This window comes from Pteropus alecto, unplaced genomic scaffold, assembly GCF_000325575.1.
Source record: "Pteropus alecto unplaced genomic scaffold, ASM32557v1 scaffold50, whole genome shotgun sequence".
Lineage (NCBI taxonomy): Eukaryota > Metazoa > Chordata > Mammalia > Chiroptera > Pteropodidae > Pteropus > Pteropus alecto.
Window position 1 is genome coordinate 5,335,380 of NW_006431918.1, and position 18,955 is coordinate 5,354,334.

The following is an 18,955-nucleotide window of genomic DNA, read 5'->3' on the forward strand; positions in this document are numbered from 1 at the left end:
TTTCTGTTTGGGTGGGGAGCGGGAAGGCGGGGGAGGCAGGTATACAAAAGACCTAAGTGTCAATATTCTTCTAGGCCAGGCTGCCTACGTTTTGATGAGGTGAGTGTGGTATACTCCTGTGGTTGAGCAGTGAGAGCCGATTAAAATGGGATCTGTCATTACTGGGAGGATAGGATTAATTAAACTCTGAAAAACTTTCAAACTCTAAAAGTTTGTGTTTAGTTCTCTTTGTTTAATATATTTAAAAATATTACTTCAAAATTCTTTTAAAAGTTTAAGACCATACCCTATATTAACCCGTAGGATTTTTTTCAATAATATTTTAGTGTAATCAATTATCATAATACTTTTATTGGATAAATATATTAAAATCGATTATATAAATATATTAAAACCTACCTCTGCCACATTGTTTTTATAGTAAGCATAAAGCTTTTTTTTTGTTTCTATAGCAAAAAAAAAGATAAAGCTTTTTTTTTCTCTCCATAGATAACTACAGGTGAATCTCAGTTTAGTTGCCACCTGAGTAATTATAAATTCAGAGATTATTGAAGGTCCGCTATGTTCCAGGAACTAAGTATTTCCTGATTGTAAACTTACAGTTACAATGTTCTTCTTACTTAGTGGAGCTTAATTAGCCATTAAATCTAACTCCTTTCAGATTTTCCTATTTGCGTCATAGTTTCAATGTTCCCAACATTTGAATTGGTCCCAATATTTAAAAGTGTTCCTCTCCAATTCTCCATAAAGAATTTAATTCAAGGCTGGGAGAACTGAGAGAAATTGAACTGAACTCGAACTGAACACGGACAGGCACAGAGAGATGCAGAGACAGAGGCAGCCAGCTGCCACCCCTCCCCCCACTTCAGTCTCACCAAGGCAAAGAATTATTTTAAATCACCTCCCTCTCTAGGTTCTCTGCTTCCCTTGCCCCCTGTGGCTTCTCTTCCTCTTTAATTTTGTTTTCCTTGATATTTAAGGCAGCAGGAAATATAGGATGATTTTCCCCTAATCTGCTACACCTTTAGTGAATGCTTTGGAAAAGGTGTCATTTAGTTTTTTTTCTTAACTTTTGAAATATTGCTATTTTGTCCAATTGAGGAAAATAGTCTCAATTCTGGTTCTCTGTTTTACAATATAAAATGAAGGGGAAAAAAGATATTGTCAGTTATGATTCTACTAAATATAAAAGCATTAAATAAAAATTAAATAATTTTTAGTCCTCATATTAAGCCACCTATAAGAAAACTCAGTGGAAAGATGATAACAAATTATAAAATAAACCTTAAGTTCTATCTGACCAATGTTTCTGAATTTAAAAAACTCTCAAGCATGAGATATAATGACATATGAAATAGTTCTTGTTTTCAGGGAGCTCGAAAATTGAGTGCCATTATAATCCATGGCAGGAAGCATATTAAAAATCACAATAATTTATGGAGCACCTGCTTTACATGTTAAATTTCCATAATAGACAAGATTTACAGAATGAAGAAATTGAAGTTCAAAGAGGTAAAGTTTGCCAAGAATATGCAGCAGTAAATGTAGAACTGAGATTCTCGTCCGTGTGAACAGTTGTAGCAGGGCTTCCTATTGTACCACGTGACTGAATCTTAAAAGTACATACCTGTTTATTTACAAAACACGAAACAGAAAAAGAACTTTAGAAACTTAAAATAATAATAACAAATAAGTTCCAGCTTGCAATTTATTAAATAACAGATGTGTAGGTGTGAGCATGCAGTATTTGGGTTTGAATCACTGCTTACCAACACTTGACTTATAACTGACATAGGGAAGCTTATCACTATTTAAGCTGATAATTGATATTCATGTGAGCCTTATTACACTTCAAGGCCAAGATTTTTAGTCTTTTGAAAGACTTTTCAAGCAAGCAACAAAATAATCCTAGGCAAATAAGAATTAAATTGCTTAAAAATTCAATTTCCATCATAAATATTCAAGGTCAAAGGGCAATCATTGCCAAGAATAATGCTAAACTCATACTCTCCTTTGAATGCTCATTATGACTGTGAAATAATAAAAAAAAAACACTTACATATACAAAGTAGGAAATGGGCTGAGATGCTAATTATCTCTTCCAGAATACGAAACTCATGCACAGTAGGACTGGATTGGAACCCCAATCTGTTGACTCCCCATAGTAAAGGGAATAAAGGACCTTCCAGGCAGAAAGCATGAGGAGAGGCAGGGACATGCCAAAGCGTTTGATGTATTTGGAAGTAACAAGTGATACAGCGCATCTGTATGGAGTAACAAAAAAGGGGCTAGGGATGCGGAGGAATAGGGCGAAGGTGGCCTAAAGGTACAAACTTCCAGTTATAAGCGAAATGAGTACTGGGGATGAAATGTACCACTTGGTGACTGTAGTTAACACTGCTTTATGGTGTATTTGAAAGCCATTAAGACAGTAGGTTGGTTCTAAGAGTTCTCATTACAACGATAAAAGCATGTTTTTCTTTTTTTGTGTGTCTATTTGAGATGATAGGTGTTAACTAAATGTATTGTGGTAATTATTTCACAACATATGTAAGTCAAGCCATGCTGTACATCTTAATATTATACAGTGCTGTATGTCAGTTATATCTCAATAAAACTGGGGGAAAATCTCACAGAATGATCTGAAAAACAAAACAAAACAAAAAAGAAGCTGGTAGGTCGCAGGCAAGTTTTGTAGGACTTTATATACCCTGTAATGGAAATTGTACTCTATTCTGTAGGCTGTATAAAAGTGTAAGCAATTGAGTGCATGCTCAGATCTTTATTTTTAAAAGACATCTGGTAATGAATGCATTGCAGAACAGAGAACCATCATCAAGCAGATGAGCTAAGCTAGACGACAGCTGCGAAAAGGTCTGCTCTGTGGCTGAAGCAGCAGGGATGGAGGGGGTGGGGTGCATACTCACTCGCTGATTCACTTATAGAATCCATGGGACGTGGTGGTCAGCTGAATTTATTCAACAAGGAAGGAGACAGAAATACTTTGTAATTTCTACATAGGGAAGGCAGGAAGAATAGATGAGGATTGGAATTTGGGGGGCATTTTGAGTTTGAAGAGCTAGCAGAAGAGCAAAAGTAAAGATACTCTATAGGCAATTAAAAATCATGTACAATGTAGGAAATATAGTCAATAACATTGTAATAGCTATGTATATCAGATGAGTGTGAAGTGATCACCCTGATTAAGTCCAGTTATCAGGGTGATCACTTCATAAGGTATATAAATGTCTCATCACTATGTTATACACCTAAAACTAATATAATATTGTATGTCCACTGTAACAAAAAAATAAATTAAAAAAAAATCATGATCTGGAGCTGAGGAAAAGGTCTTCATTCAAGATTTGGATTTGGGATTCAGCTAGGGAAAATGAATAAAATGGAATTACCTAGGCAGAATATGTAAAATGAGAACCTGGGGTATTGTCACAACTTGAGGACCAGGCAGAAGCTAGAAAAATAGGTTCAGAGACTAGAAAGATAGGCGCATGAACCTGGAAAAGATGGTTTCATGGAAACCAGGGAGAGAGGTAGGACTGTGTAAAAAAAAAAAAAAAAAGGTTTCAAAATGTGTTTGGATTAGAATCTGCTAGAGGTGTTCCTTATATTAAGGAATTTGCAAGGAATAGGCTTGTTCCAAATTATTTTCTAATGAGAATACTTACATACTATTATATTTGTAGGTTAATTAATTCAAAACTGTAAAGTTCATTTAAAACTCAAGGGAACAGATTGATTTTCATTAACAAAAATAGTCTGCAGATTAAGTGAGCAAATAGTTTCCTATAAGAAGTATGTATTATAAACACCACAAGTTATGGGAGATCAAAAAACAAGTACTTCAGGTTATGGTTTACTATCTTAGAAAGCTTCTGTAAACTTCAAAGAGAGGAATTGTATTTATGATAGTAAGACATTATACTTGTAGATTTAAAGTTAAATACAAATTTTGCCTCATTTGGCCAGTGTCTCAACAGTGTGTTTTGTTCAATTTTCCTCCTGTGGTCACCGGAATGGAAATATCCTCCATCCTTGTATCCTTCTTTCATGAACAAGGGTCGAAGTGCCAGCATAGTGTACTTTTAGTTTTCAGAATACATATGGCAGGGTTATTTCCTCTGTAGACGTCTCTGAATAATACCCCTAGGACCTGGAATTTTTTTCATTTCAAACAAGGCTGAGTGAGCATTTTGAGATTCATAATGTTTATGTCTACAGCTAGAAAGAGACTATTGTCTGGTGATTAGGAAGCTCTTGATATTATTTTCCAAAGGAGAGAAAGCAGATGATAGTGGGTTGAGGAGACACTAAAATAAGAAGCAGAGACAATTATGATGGACACTTCTTTTTCAGCAATGTTGAGTTATAAGGAAGGAATGGCAACTGAGTGCAATTCAGCCTGGAGAGTAGGGTATGTTTTCAGGAATAGCTCAACTTGAGCATGTTTATAGGTGGAAAAAAGGTATTTGATAGATAAATATTAAAGATTTTGATCTAAGTACCTTTTCTTATTTAAAAGTTTTTATTATTATCAAAATAATACATTTTTTAAAAAAGTTAAATAGTATCATAAAATAGCAATGGGCTTAGATGAAAGTCAGCCATTATTGCCTCACCTGTCCCAGCACTAAAGCCCTCCAGAGGCTGACATTTTTAACTGGTTTTCTCCATTATTATAAACGTCAATATGGCTTAATTTGTCATTTTAAATATTATCTCTCAAGTTCCTCTTATAATAGATGTGGTTTTAATATTTTTACCTTCTCGTATCCAATTGTCTCTTTATATTGATATACTGTTTTTCATTTAATCAATAATCAGTGTTTATATGATTCTATAAATGTTCACTTCAGAGCCATGTCCTACTCATATTACCTTTCTTACCCTTCCCCAGCCCCAAGATTAATGCGTAGCTTTTGGTTTTTGCTCACCCAATTTGCTATTTCTGTGTACTTAATTCCTTGCAAATGTTCCGGTAGCTCTGTCATGCCCACCCATCTTCTCTCCTCTGCCCCCACAAATACCTCTCATATAAAATACTCTATCAAGTCCTCTTTGTTCCATAGAGACCTCCTTCCAGCTCTTTTCTGCTCTTCTGATCTAGCGTTAACATTCTGCACCAGGCTCTCTAAGCCCTTGGCAAAGCTGGTTATTTCACGACTTTGCTTTATTGCTCTCTCAGGTTGGGCCTGTGTCATGGATTTTGTGTGTTTCTCTTTCTTAGTTTTCTCTTCCAGTAGCTTTGTAGAAAAAGGTGCCAAGGAAGTAAATTCTTTGACTTCTTGCATATCTAAAAATGCCTTTATTCCATTCTCACATATGATTTATACAATGGATAATCTAGAAGTTGAAATTTTTCTTAGAATTTTGAAGGTCTCATTCTGTTATCTTTCAAAACCCAGTGTTGCTGTTGAGAAGTCTGGTTCCATTCTAATTATATGTTGTGTATATGATTTATTTTTTCCTTCTCTGTGGAAATTCTCAGGTTGTTTTCTTTATTGATAATGTTTAGAAATTTCATGATTATATACTGTGCTGTGAATCTTTTCTTGTGCTTCGTACTTAGCGAGCTCTTTTAATAAGAAGAAATATTTCTTTTACCTTTGTTTTATATTATTTCATCTTTAATTGCCTTTCTTTCTGACTTGTTTTGTTTGTTTGCTTACTTTGTCCTGTTCATTTTTCCTGGATCCTGTTCAGTCTAGCGTAGGACTGCCTTGATCGATCCTTTGTCAGTATTATTTTATCTCATACTTTTCATTTCCTGTTTTGTGTGTTGGTTTATTTTTGTTTTATTTTTCAGAGAGAATGCTTTAATTTTAACCTTATAAGCTTTCTTTTTTGTTTTCTAGTTTAAAAAAAAACATTTTTGGATATTGTACATATATTTATTTCCAAAAGTTCTTCCTTGATATTTGAGCTTTTCCAAAGCATCTTCTTCTTGATTTATGCATGCATTGTCTTCTGTCTCTCCAAGATCATTAATTGAAATTGTTTTTACATTTTCTTTTGTTCTTTCAATATCTTCCCTTTGGGTTCATTTCTCCTCTTTTCTATTTCGTGCTCTCTTTTTCATGTTAGAGGCTTTCTGAATGAGGCAGTAGAACCCCTGAGTGGCCGGCAGAGCTCACTGACCCGCAGGCTCCACTTGCAGGTGCACCAGGGAAGAAGTCCACTGCTTTGCAGGATGACGTACAAATGACAATACGCAGAGAGTTCTTTTTTCTCTAGGAAGGGGCTTCCATTTCCCCAGGGACAGCCCCTCAATATTACTTATTCTGAGTATGATCATCAGCCATTCTTTTGCCTAGGGGTGAAGAGTAATGGGCAGGGCATTTGATTGTTCTGTATTTTGAGTTTTAAATAATCTTCAAGTTATTTTTAGCTCAACATCTCACCTTACCATTTGCCACATCTTGAGCATCTCCTTGGTTACACGGGGGCAAATCTGTTTCTCATTCATTTTTACCTCTCTCCAGATGCATTTTAATCTGTAGTTTTCTCTGACCCACTCATCAGTAATCACTTCTCAATCTGCTTGCATTTTCCAGAAATTTGTTGAAATTTTTCACCTACTCAACCCACTAATATCTTCTCCCATTTTCTTTTTAGCCTTATGGAAGATGTGAGCTTTAAAAGACTAAGAGGGTGTAGAGACAGGGATTCCAGAAAGACACCAGGTCATAGAAGGTCATAAACGTGCTCAAGGCTTGGACTACCTGTTGTAAACATGGAGAGTCAATGAAAGGTTTTTAAATAGGGGAATTGGATTTTCAAATGGGGAGTTTAAATAGAGCAATCGAGTTGCAAAGGGAGTGGATAGGAATAGGCGAGACTTGAGGTAAACAAATACTCCAGATGAGAAAGGATATAGTGAATACTCAGCCTTCCAGGAAAAGGCGATGAGGGCACGAAGCTACGGAGACCAACTTGTTCCTGTTTTCCTAGGACTGTCCTGGTTTTAAAAAACTGAGTCTCATGTCACAGGCAACCTTCCACTCCCTGGCAAAGTAGGATGATTGCTCAGCCTTTCTGAGGCTCTGAAGGTGGAGGTGGAATGGACGAAAACTGATTCAAGTGATACTCGGGAGATCAGATCTATCAGACTCATAATTAGTTGGATGTTCGAAGGGTGGTAACAGAAAGAGAAAAGTTGAAAACGCTAGGAAGGTTTCTAATTTGGTTGCTGGGCAAGTTAGTTGTACCATCATCCAAGACAGATTGAATCGATATGGATTCTTTCAGATCATGGACTTTTACATCTACTTTATAGTCCTAGCCAATCATATACCTTTTGTACATGTATTAATCATGGAAACGTCCTCTCTTAATTTTATAATTTTGATTGTTTTGCAATTTGGGTCTGAAAAAATATCAATGCAAAGCGATCTTTTAGTGGTTCTATCTTTTGTTGATATAGTAAAATGGAAATATGTAGCAATATCCAGGCCATGCATGGCAGGGTAGAGACAATCTACTTATCCAAAGGACAAGTATTGGTGTTTATACCTTTTAAGAGGTTCTTAGTGGAAAAAGAAATGAATTTGATGGTCTGTATCCCAGAAATGATGCGTTTGTTTTGACATACACACCTCATGACCCCTGGTAGCCTGCAGGATTTGCTTCTCTAAATAAATAAGTTTCAGGCTACGGTTCTTCTGAAATAAATTTTAAATGATGCCATTTAGAAAAAGCCAGGAGAAGAAATAAAAGTAGCTAGCCAGTTCACTTTAAAATTTTCAACTGGATATAAATATTCAATTTGATATTTATGTTGTTTTTCTTATTCTTTGGATGATGGGTAATATTCCTTGATTTTTTTCCAAACCAGCTTGATTGTGCAAGCCACAGATAAAGGGATGCCCAGGCTTTCTGGCACAACTGTGGTCAAGATACAGGTGACTGATGTAAATGACAATGCTCCGACTTTTCTGCCCCTTGAAGCAGTGGAAATTGCAGAAAGTAAGTGTGGCAATTTGGAATAGATTAATGTGTATAATGTCATCTACCATTTTTTCAGCCAGGCACTGTATTAAATATGGGTATTAATACTCAATGACTAGGCAACATAAATAGTTTTCATCTTCATTTTACAGAATAGAAAATGGATGATCAAAAGTTTAATATCAAATGTCAAAGAAGGTAAAAGTGAAAGCTGGGATTTGCATTCAGATCAGCAGGATGCCAGTTCCCCATGCTTCAACCACTGTTCCACGCAGGTTCTTTTTGTGCACTGACATTTCTTAAAAACATCTACTCTATGAAGAAGTATATTTTATTGACTGTGCTGATCATCCTAAAATTCTTCTGAGAAGAAGCAACCTAGACTGATAACTGTCAGTCTTTGCGGTATGCTAATGACTAGTAATAAGTGAAAGGAATCGGATATTCATTATACAAAGTCATCATTTTCCTCTAGTGTAAACTAAACTTTGACACTGTAGAGGTGGAAAATACAAACTTTTACATGATATGCTTATTAATCTTAATTGTTTGGGTCTCTGGGTTCTGCGATGACCCCACAGACTATGATCCCAAAGTTGTCTGTGGTCAATGGCTCTCATGGTAAAACCCAACCCAACTCTTTATAGTTGAAATTACAAATGGCAGAGGCCCCTTACTTGCCTTTCTCCTTTTACTCTTAATGCCAAACTTATTCCTAAGGTGTTCCTAAAGTTTTGTGTCCACTTTTCCAAACAAATTATAAATATCACCACTCACAGAGGGATATATTCCAGAAATTTCTCTAAGAAGGATATCTACAAATGTTCTAAACATTTTAAAATATTCTACCAATAAAAAAATTCTCCAGCTTTGCCTCCCACCTATTTGATATATTTCCACTTGCTTTTACTGAAGGTACTATTCCAAAGTGCATACATTAGCATGAAGATACAGCGGCGTGCCCAGTATAAATATGTAACAAGAACAAATAGCATAAAACATACCGAAAGGGGATAAGGTGTGGTTGGTGTACATCAGGAACTATTCTGAATACTTTGACATCTTCTTCCTACCTACACCATACATGCAAGCTTAAAAACAAAGTTCCTTTCATGGCAGTTTAGGCTAGAGAACACATATAGTGTGTGAGGCATTTAGCATGTCATCTCTTTTGTAGTATTTTTTTGGTGAATCATATTAGATATTGGCTTTCATCACATGTCTTTCCATAGTCTTGATAATGTTGAGAGTCTTACTTTAAGGGAAGGAAGCAGTGTATCTACCACTCCAAAAGAAATAATTTTGCAAAAATAAGTACAAGGAACTAAGTATTTCCAACTTCAGTGTCCAAATATTTTTATTTAAATCTCGCCTACTTTTCAGACTCTTATGTTTTGTATTGATGTTTTGAGTAATAACCTTCTTCCCACCCATACTCCCATGAATATATGATTTTGATACAGAAACCATGTAGTACAAATAAGTGGCTTAGAATGTTTCTTGGTCCTGGAGTTGTGTTGTAAGCATACAATAAAAAATGTAATATAAAAATTGAATATAACCTACCTCCTCAATTCCCCACTCAGTGGTTAAATTTTTGCTTTTATTGGGCTTATAAATTCTTCAAAGTTTTTGTTCGGTTCATAACGAGCTTTGTATGAGAAATCGTGCCAAGAAACAGCAAATCAAGTTGGACTTAAAATAAAAATGCTTGGCTTGAACTATTAAAGAAAAGTATTTCAAAGGATGAATTTTAATGGAGACTGACATCGATCATGGCTATTTCAGATTCTTTGCCTGGTGTAATTGTGACTCGGATATCAGTTCATGATGTGGATTTGAATTCAGCTTTCATCTTCAGTTTCTCCAAAGAAAGTAATCCTGGAACCAAGTTTGCTATTGATCGGAACACTGGAGTCGTGGTGCTAGTGAAAACGTTAGATTTTGAAGAAGCTACTGAATATGAGCTGCTTATCCAAATTTCTGATTCAGTGCACCACACAGAGGGAGCACTTATCGTCCGTGTGTTGGATGTCAACGATAACCCTCCAGTATTTTCTCAAGATTTTTACCAGGTAAACAGCTTAAAGAGATGCTGAACACAGCCAAAATGAGAAAGAATAGGGTAGAATGTAAGGCTGCCATTGTTGACAGACTAATTTGGGCATACAGTAGTCGCTGTTTTTAGTGCTTAAGTTGATGCTGAGGGTTTTATATTTAATATCATGGAGGATAGAAGTATATATGGAATTGACTATCTTATTTGAATCAGTTTTTTAAGTATGTATTTTTTCATATGTCATCATATGAAAGTATGAAAGTATGTCACCATTTCTTTAGTTTTTGGGGATTGGGGACTGGTTATTCATAATGATTGGAACTTGCCTACTATTTTCAAAGCCATAGATGAGACAATAAGGCAGTGTGGATTATCGGCAATTAATTTGGGAAAACTTTTTCTTTCTCAGGCATATTTTTTGGAATATATCGATTAATATTTTGTAGAAGCAAATCCTGAACAAAACTGTAAAGTGGAATTTCAGTTTTTAGAGCATAGTGTATGCTTGTAGAAGTAAGGACAATGATAGCATTCAACTAAGTACTTGGAAATAGGCTTCAGGATTCTTGGATGTAGCAAATGCAAGGTTTCTGTGTCAACACAGGAAGGAATCTAACCTAAGTCCTGATCCTCTGTAAAGGTGTGCTAAATTATGCAAGGTACATAATGTAATAATATATTAGTGAACGTATGAACTATCCTCTACCACACAGAAATAACTTAGAAGGAAATTTTTCATAATAAAAATCAAAACTGAATTCAATTTTTTAAAACATATTTTTGTTTGAATTCTGGGATCACTACACAATCTTCTTAATATGTCAGCTCTATAAATTAATACCCCTATTAAAGGCAGCTTCTCTGAATATTTTCCATAAGCAAAATAAAGAAAATGATCTCATGTTCTGGCCCCGTTCACGAAGATATCTATAGCCTTTAAGCGCCATGTCGATTCTCTCTCTTTTACCCTCAGGTCACCATTCCCGAATTGGTGCCTGTGGGGTACTCCGTGCTGACCGTGGCAGCCACAGACTTAGAAAGCAGCGAGTACGTTTCTTATAGAATCCTTTCGTCTTCTAAGGAATTCTCAATTGATGCTAGGAATGGTGAGTTATTTATAGTGGCTTTAGTGTTCATAGGTTTAAGTTACAGGGTGGAAGCCTGAAATAATCCTTTCCAAATGCTCCTAAAATAGCTCCCCTCTCCTCCCCCCTAGTTAAATTATAGATGCCACCGTCTTTTTTCTCTTCACATCAAATGTTGTGGTAGCAAATCCCAGTGTTATTTCTCTTTGCCAACATCTCAGTGGCTGGAGAGCAAAAGGAATTGATTAAATGCTGGCAAAGGTTCAAGAGTTCAGGAGACCCCCATATAGCAGTACACACCTAGTCCGTCAGTCTGTCTAGGCACAGTTCAGGTGGTTATCCCAGGCCTCGGCAAGAATCAAATGAAGTTGAATGGATTAATTTAGTACTGAGGACTTCATGTTCCTAGAGTTTAGACGCTTTTTATCTAAGCCCAAGTACAAAAAGTTCAGTAATAGCATCATACATTTAATAAGGACCAAAAAAAAGGAAATTATTTGAGCATCTCTACTAAGAAAAAACATTGCGGTGTTCTGGTTTATTTGATGACTTTCTAGGCTCTCTGTATTTTTATCAGAGCAAGACATTTGTAGCTCTGAAATGTGTTTGGGCAAGTGATTTCAGATTAGAACAGCTAAGCCTTGTACAGAGAATGTTTAACAGTGAGTAAACATTGAAGCTACATTTGATAAAGATGAATAATTTGTCAAACGCAGCCCCTAACAGAGCACACTGTAGAAAAGAGGAGCCTAGGACCCAGTACACTGTATGTTCTCCATCTCTACCCACCATTACAAATTTTCACGAGTGAGGGCTGATGTAAATGTTACTCTCAGGATGGTGGATGTTAACTAGACTTACTGTGGTGATCATTTCTCAATACATATGTATGTAGAATCATTGGGTTGTCCACCTGGAACTAATACAATGGTATATATCAATTACATCTCGATTAAAAAAAAAAATTAACCTCAGGATTACCTGAAAGGAGAATTTAGTCATGAAATACCAGCATGGGGTCCACAGAGTGTTGTAATAGGAGAAGCAGGTAATGTTGCTACAGGTGTGGATAAATGGCTATTGTACGAATTTAAACATGTCAGGAATTTGGCTTTCCTTTTCTTCTCCTTCTCTCTCTTATCTCTCTCTGTCTCTGTCTCTCTCTTATTTATTTATTTACTTACTTATTTTTATTATATATATATATATATATTTGGCCTCTGATGATGGCAATTCATGCCCTGTCCACTGCAAATCAGTGTGGGAGGCGGGCAGTGGTCTCTCTAAGCACTCAGTTCCACCAACCCTTTTGCTTGACCTGTATTATCAACAAACTTTGCAATGAGATACTGGCTAGAATGTTTTAAAACATTAAATCTTATCAGGTCAACTTAGTTCAGGGTGGGACTCCAACTGAAATGTGGCATTTAAATGATAGCATTCTGTATTCTTTTTTTATTGGCTATACTTAAAACATTTATCTTAGAAGAATGTCATTACATCCGTGTTTATAAAAAGTACCCATTTCTGTATTAAAACAATACAATGTATTAAAAAATATTTCATCAACAAGGGGAAATCCCATATATCCAATTATCTAAGAGCTTTAGGAAATACATTTTTATAATTAAACAGTAGTTGCTACTCTGCATTATCATGTTTACTACTTTCAATTGACTAGAGTGGTGTGAACCAGTATTTCCAGAATAAATACCTATATGCTAGAATGTTACTATACATGTGTCTATGGGTGGTAGAATGGGGTATGCATTTTTCAAATAAGAATATATTTTCCTTTTAAAAAAAATAACGATGGAACAACTTATTATACAAAAATAAAACTAAGAGAAATTTGTGGCAAAGTCACTTATAAGCAGCATATATATTGAATAGAGTGAATGCCATGAACATTATTTCTGGATCTTAAGTGTTACAAAAGTATAAATATAATAATTTTAATTTTCTATTTGGAGTTATTCTTGGTTATTACTTAAGTAACAAATCTAATAAATAACTAAACACATTAGTAAATATTTTACAAGTATTTACTGACTAGATGGATCATGAAATTTTAATATGACAACATTTAAAATGCTATGTCTTGTTTCAGGTACAATATTTACTATCAATCCTGTCTTACTTCTGGATAAAAAATCAACTATTCAGTTTCTTGTTGAAGCCAGTGATGGTGGAATTCCTGACCTGAGGGCTCTTACCCTAGTGGAGATAGAAATACAAGATATGAACAATTATGCCCCTGAATTTGCAGTAGAATATTATAATCTTAGCTTGAGTGAAGATGCTAGGATAGGAGTCACACTTGTCAGCTTTTCGACCATTGACCATGACTGGACCCGTGAGAACACACGCGTTGAATATTCCATCATCAGTGGTAATTCACAGAACAATTTTCATGTGGAAACTAGTTTCATTCATTCAGAATATCCTTTTAAGCAAGTTGGTTATCTGGTGTTGCTTCACAATCTGGACAGAGAAACTTCTGCCAGTCATAAGCTTGTCATTCTGGCATCTGACCATGGCTGCCCTCCATTGAGTTCCACAGCCATCGTATCGATAGAAGTACTTGATGTCAACGATAATCCACCTAAGTTCAACACTGTAAAATATCATGCCCATGTCAAGGAAAGTACCCCTCTAGGGAGTCACATCACTGTGGTCTCAGCCAGTGACTGTGATGTGGGTTCACATGCAGAAATCCTCTACCACATAATCTCCGGAAACGAGAAGGGGCATTTTCACTTAGAAGAAAAAACTGGAGTTCTTTATCTGATAAAACCTCTGGATTATGAAGAAACGATAAAATTCACCTTAACTATCCAAGCTTCAGATGAAGAAAAGAAACATTTTTCTTTTGCAGTTGTATTTGTTAGTGTCCTAGATGATAATGACCACGCACCTCAGTTTATGTTCTCAAGCTTGAACTGTGTTGTTCCTGAAAATCTGCCTGTTTTCTCTACCATATGTTCTGTAAACGCTTTGGATTTTGATGCAGGTCCTTATGGAGAATTGACCTATTCTATTTTATCCCCCTGTTCTATCATGCATGGAGTGCCTCCTGATCAAGAGCCCTTCCTCATTGACCCTTTGACAGGGGATATTCATGCTAAGCAAGTCCTTGACTATGAAAAGGACAATAAATACTGCCTCATAGTTCAGGCAAAGGACAGAGGGGACTCAACAGCCTCCTTAATGGTTTGGGTGGATATCGAAGGTACAGACGAGTTTGAACCCATTTTCACTCAAGACCAATATTTTTTCAACCTCCCAGAAAAGAATAACATAAGACAGCTGATTGGCAGAGTGGAAGCATCAGATGCAGATGCTGGTATCGATGGTGTTATTCTTTACTCCCTTGAAACCCCATCTCCTTTCTTTTCAGTAAATAAAACTAATGGAAATATTTATTTGACTAGAGCACTTCCCCTAATAAGGAGTGAAGTCAGCAAAGGAGATGCCATTGAAATGAAAATAACCGCTCGTAGCCCCAAACAGGACTCCAAATTCACATCTTGTGCTGTTTTTGTGAATGTGTCTTTTTCCTCAGAAGGAAAACGCTCAGCAGTGTCAGCCAGCAGCTTCTCCATCAGCCTCACGGTCTCCTTTTTAGTGTTCCTGTTACTCATCTTCATTCTAATTGTCCTGATTTTAAGACATAAACCAAAGGACGCAATAAATAATTTTGAAGAAAAGAAAACATCATCATCCTCAGATATCGATCTGCGACTGACCATGGATGCCAGCGCGCTCGAGCCCTTCCGGAAGACTAACGACTGCAGTGACGAGGTGGTGCCTGTGGACTCCACGCCGGAATGGTTGGGTTTAATGAGTCTCATGGAAAAGGACATTGTAAATCTGTACCGGCACTCCAACTCCAGTGGCCACTGCTCTGTGGAAGGAGAAACTGCAGAAGATAAGGAGATCCAGAGGATAAATGAGCACCCTTACAGAAAGGACTCGGGCTCAGCTCTGAGTGACCGGGGGTCCAGGGTGCCCGACTCTGGAATCCCGAGGGACTCGGACCAGCTCTCTTGCTTGTCTGGGGAAACGGATGTCACCGTCACTGTTGAAATAGCAGAAACCAGCCATACATTTAAGGAAGGAGATGGAGAAGAAGGCTGTGGCGCAACCTATGTTCAAAATAATGTGCTACCTGAGACACTAAAGAAGAAAGAGGTACAAGTGGGCATCCTGGCCGAGGCCAGAAAAGAGTCTGTTTTCATTTCAGGTGATCAAGAAGCAAGATGTGCAGCTCTTTCGACCCAGAGAACCTCTGATCCTGAAGGGAGAGGCAGCTGTCCCTGGGATTATCTCCTTAGTTGGGAACCCAAATTCCAACGTCTTGCCTCAGTATTTAATGATATTGCAAAACTAAAGGATGAACATTTACATGTGCCTGGCATCCCCAAAGAGAATAAATCTTTCGTTTTCCCACCACCTCTGATAACAGCAGTAGCCCAACCTGGGATTAAAGCAGTTCCGCCAAGAATGCCGGCCATGACCTCAGGGCGAGTACTTCAAAAATGCCCACACTCCCCCTTTCTCTACCATCTCAATTCTCTGCCAGAAGTCATGACTCCCAGTTTTTCTCCATCTCTTTCAAACACAGACGCCTGTCATGACTCCACTGTTGTCAGATGAATTATTAGGAACATGTCTAAGTGCTACATGCCATGAACTTAAAGCAGAAGATGAAGTTCAAATATAAAACGATAGTGATATCAAGCACCTGCTCACCTTTGCTCATGAAGGATTGAACAGAACATTCTTAAGCAGGCTCCTTGAGGTTGGGTTCATTTTATCCACAAGTGAGTGATATAATTTAGTCAGGGTTTTTAGAACCTCCTCATTTAAGTTTCTCAGATTTCTTCCAGCCTTAATGAAAAGTTATCCCCTCTTTTAACCTTTATGTTTTGCTCTCAGGACTCCTCTGTATATAGTGAGTAGTAGATATTCTGTCATACCTGGTTTTCTATATGATTAGATTTCCAAAGGACACAATGAACTCGACCAACTGCCAACATGTTTATATGAAAATAAATGGGAATAAAGTACAGGTATAGTACACTTGGTCACGTTACTGCTGATTAAATAGTAAAGACTGAATAAAGAATGAGTGTAGGATAGAAACCAACAGAAGGGAAATTTGGAAGGACGAACAAGTTTTAAAGCGAAGCAATTTTTTGTAGATCTGATATATTTAGAGACGCATTTCTCCACTTTCCGTATTGGCCACACTTGTGGAGTTTAGCCATAATTTGAATTTTAATGTGGTGTTTTTTGGAAATTGAATGATAAATTAAGAATGAAATTTGTCATGACTCTGAGCCAAATAAGAAAATTATTCCTGATTAATTGAACCGGAAACATTCAGAGGGGACTGGATCGATAAAAGCAATAAGTATGTGGTTGGCTGTCACCTAAGACATGTTTCCTTGGCCTTCTTTACAAATAGAATGATTTTTTTTTTTTTTCAAATGTTCTGTCTTGTAACATGGTACGGGTACAGACATTAAAGTTTGAAGATTAATTTGTAAATATTCCTTCATTTTATTTTCTTCTACATATAGTAACTTTTGGTGAGAAATAATTTATCCACTCAATGTCATTTTTAAAAATTTGCATAGATAGAATTATGTTATTAGCTAAAATTTTGTATAGAGTAATTTAGCAGTATTTTTTAAATGAAGTTTTTTTCATATAAATATTTCTACTATGAAAGTTAAGAATGGATATCAGAAGTCTTTCTCCCATTTGTTCATACTCATGTTTAGCTCCATCATTAGATGGAGTAGTTTGGCAACACAGTTTAATAATTCTGTTTTGTATAGCTACTGTTTCAGAAATATCATGGTGTTGTATGGTGTTCACATATAATGCTATATCCTCCTCTCTGGTGAGTGTGACAATCCGTCAAAGATTCTTATTCATTCCAGGAAAGCAGAGCACATGCTGATGATGATGGTCCAGAAGTCATCCATGGTAGGCAGCATGACCAGTCTTTGGAATAAGAGTTTAGGATTCTAATGGACATCCGGTATGGTTTTCTTAGTGGTTAGTGTGGGCTTCTGCTATAGAAATATTTCCTTTATTTTTTTCAATAGGCCTCAACTGAAAAGTTATGTGAGATAACTCATTCTCTTTACCGAAAAACATTACAGGGTGTTGTGTTTGATATCTAGTTTTGTAGATATCAATTCTAAGGCTTCCTATGCTAATTTCATTAATATATATCTTTTCTGACTTTTAAACTGAGAACAAGTATATAAGACCACATTAGAAATTATACGAAACATGAAGGTTTTTAGACAAGCCTAGAATCCTAGGAAAATCTTTTAGGCATGGAACACTTAAATATTAAAGGACGATGCATGTTCCTTTTTTTTTTTTTTTTTTCAGGGCATCTGGGGAAGAAGATTTTATAGTTTTTCTTTAAAAAACTATTTAAAATTTCCAATGTTTATTCTTTTTGATTTCCTTTAAAAGATGACTTTGAACATACAAAGACTTTTTTTTTCTAATTATATACGGAAGTTTTGTTTTGCAACAGCATTATATCTAGGAACTGAGAACATTTTGTTGTCTTTAATTAAACCAGTTATTTACTTATGCTTAAAAAGCGTTATCCATATAACTCTTCCCTAAGTTATTTGCCTATGATTTATTACTGATTCTAGACATGATTCTGCATTTTTTCTAGACATTTAATAAAAACAGAAGACATGAAGTATTTAGAGCCATTCCTAACCAATATCTGGTGTATTTTTAATGACGACTTTATTAATACTGTATCCAACACCACACCACCACCAAACAAATGCTACAAGTGGGTTGAGAGTAAAAATGTGACCATGCTGGTTAAGTGTTCACAATAAATTATATGTCAGCCCTTTCAGCTAGAGTACTTTTTTCCCTAAATAAACAATATAATTTGTACAGTTTTCCTTCAAGTTTAATATTAACTTGCCTCATATGTTCTGTTTTACATTGCTGATCAACACACCGGCTTTAGCACTCTGGAGGGGGTACAGAACTTGTTAGTGGAAAATTATATTAAGCCCCAAATTCATAAGCTATAAAATAAAAGACAGTTGTCTCTTGTGGAATTTTGGCTGCTTGAAATTCTGGACTTTCTTGTTGGCAGCCTTAAAAATACTGGTGTAAATCAGTACCAAATGGATATCAAAATTCCATGTCCTAGTAGTAATCATTGAATTGGCTTCCAAAACAGATTCCTGGGCGAAGAAAGGGAAAAATGCTGTATCTTTAGGGATTGGGTCATTTAACTGTTCTCTAAAAATATTAAAATGTATTATAAACTACTGGTTGCTTATATGTATGCATACTTAGTCTATAATAAATGTTCAGTTGAGACAGGATTTGTGTTTCTCAGCACCTTTACCTTCAGTTTCAAAGCCCTCCTTGCTGTGTTATCCAGAAGTTATAGTGATGGGAGTTAATTAATAATTTTAAAATTATTTACTTCCAAACAAATGTTGTATTATTTTTGTTTTGTTTTGCCATTTTCCACATACCCTAACTTTAAGTAAAGAAAAAAAAAATCAAAGCTTAACCAAAAAGATCTAAGATGATAGTCCACTTCAAAGTAATGAAATATATGGAGTAAATATGGTTAGTAGATTATTCACACATGATACGATGAGCTTGTTGGGTTTATTTTCACAGCATGTTTTAGTTGAGCTTAAAATTACTGAGCTATCTGTTTGGTCATAGCCGAAGAGAGTTAGTATGGAAAATCTTTCTGTCCAAGAGGGACATCCGGATCAGTGAAGTTGCAGAAGCTTTGCTTATGACCAAAACCGGCATT

At 36.0% G+C, this 18,955-nt stretch overlaps 1 protein-coding gene across 1 annotated transcript in view; it reads left to right on the top strand.

The window, feature by feature from the left end:
- The window catches only part of DCHS2 (dachsous cadherin-related 2), a 177,505-nt gene extending 161,670 nt beyond the window's left edge, over positions 1-15,835 (top strand). The window contains 5 exon segments of the mRNA XM_025042987.1: positions 7,853-7,983; positions 9,754-10,040; positions 10,998-11,130; positions 13,220-15,728; positions 15,730-15,835. Of these exon segments, the coding sequence (XP_024898755.1) occupies positions 7,853-7,983; positions 9,754-10,040; positions 10,998-11,130; positions 13,220-15,728; positions 15,730-15,835 (3,166 nt within the window).
- Positions 15,836-18,955: the final 3,120 nt, after the last annotated feature.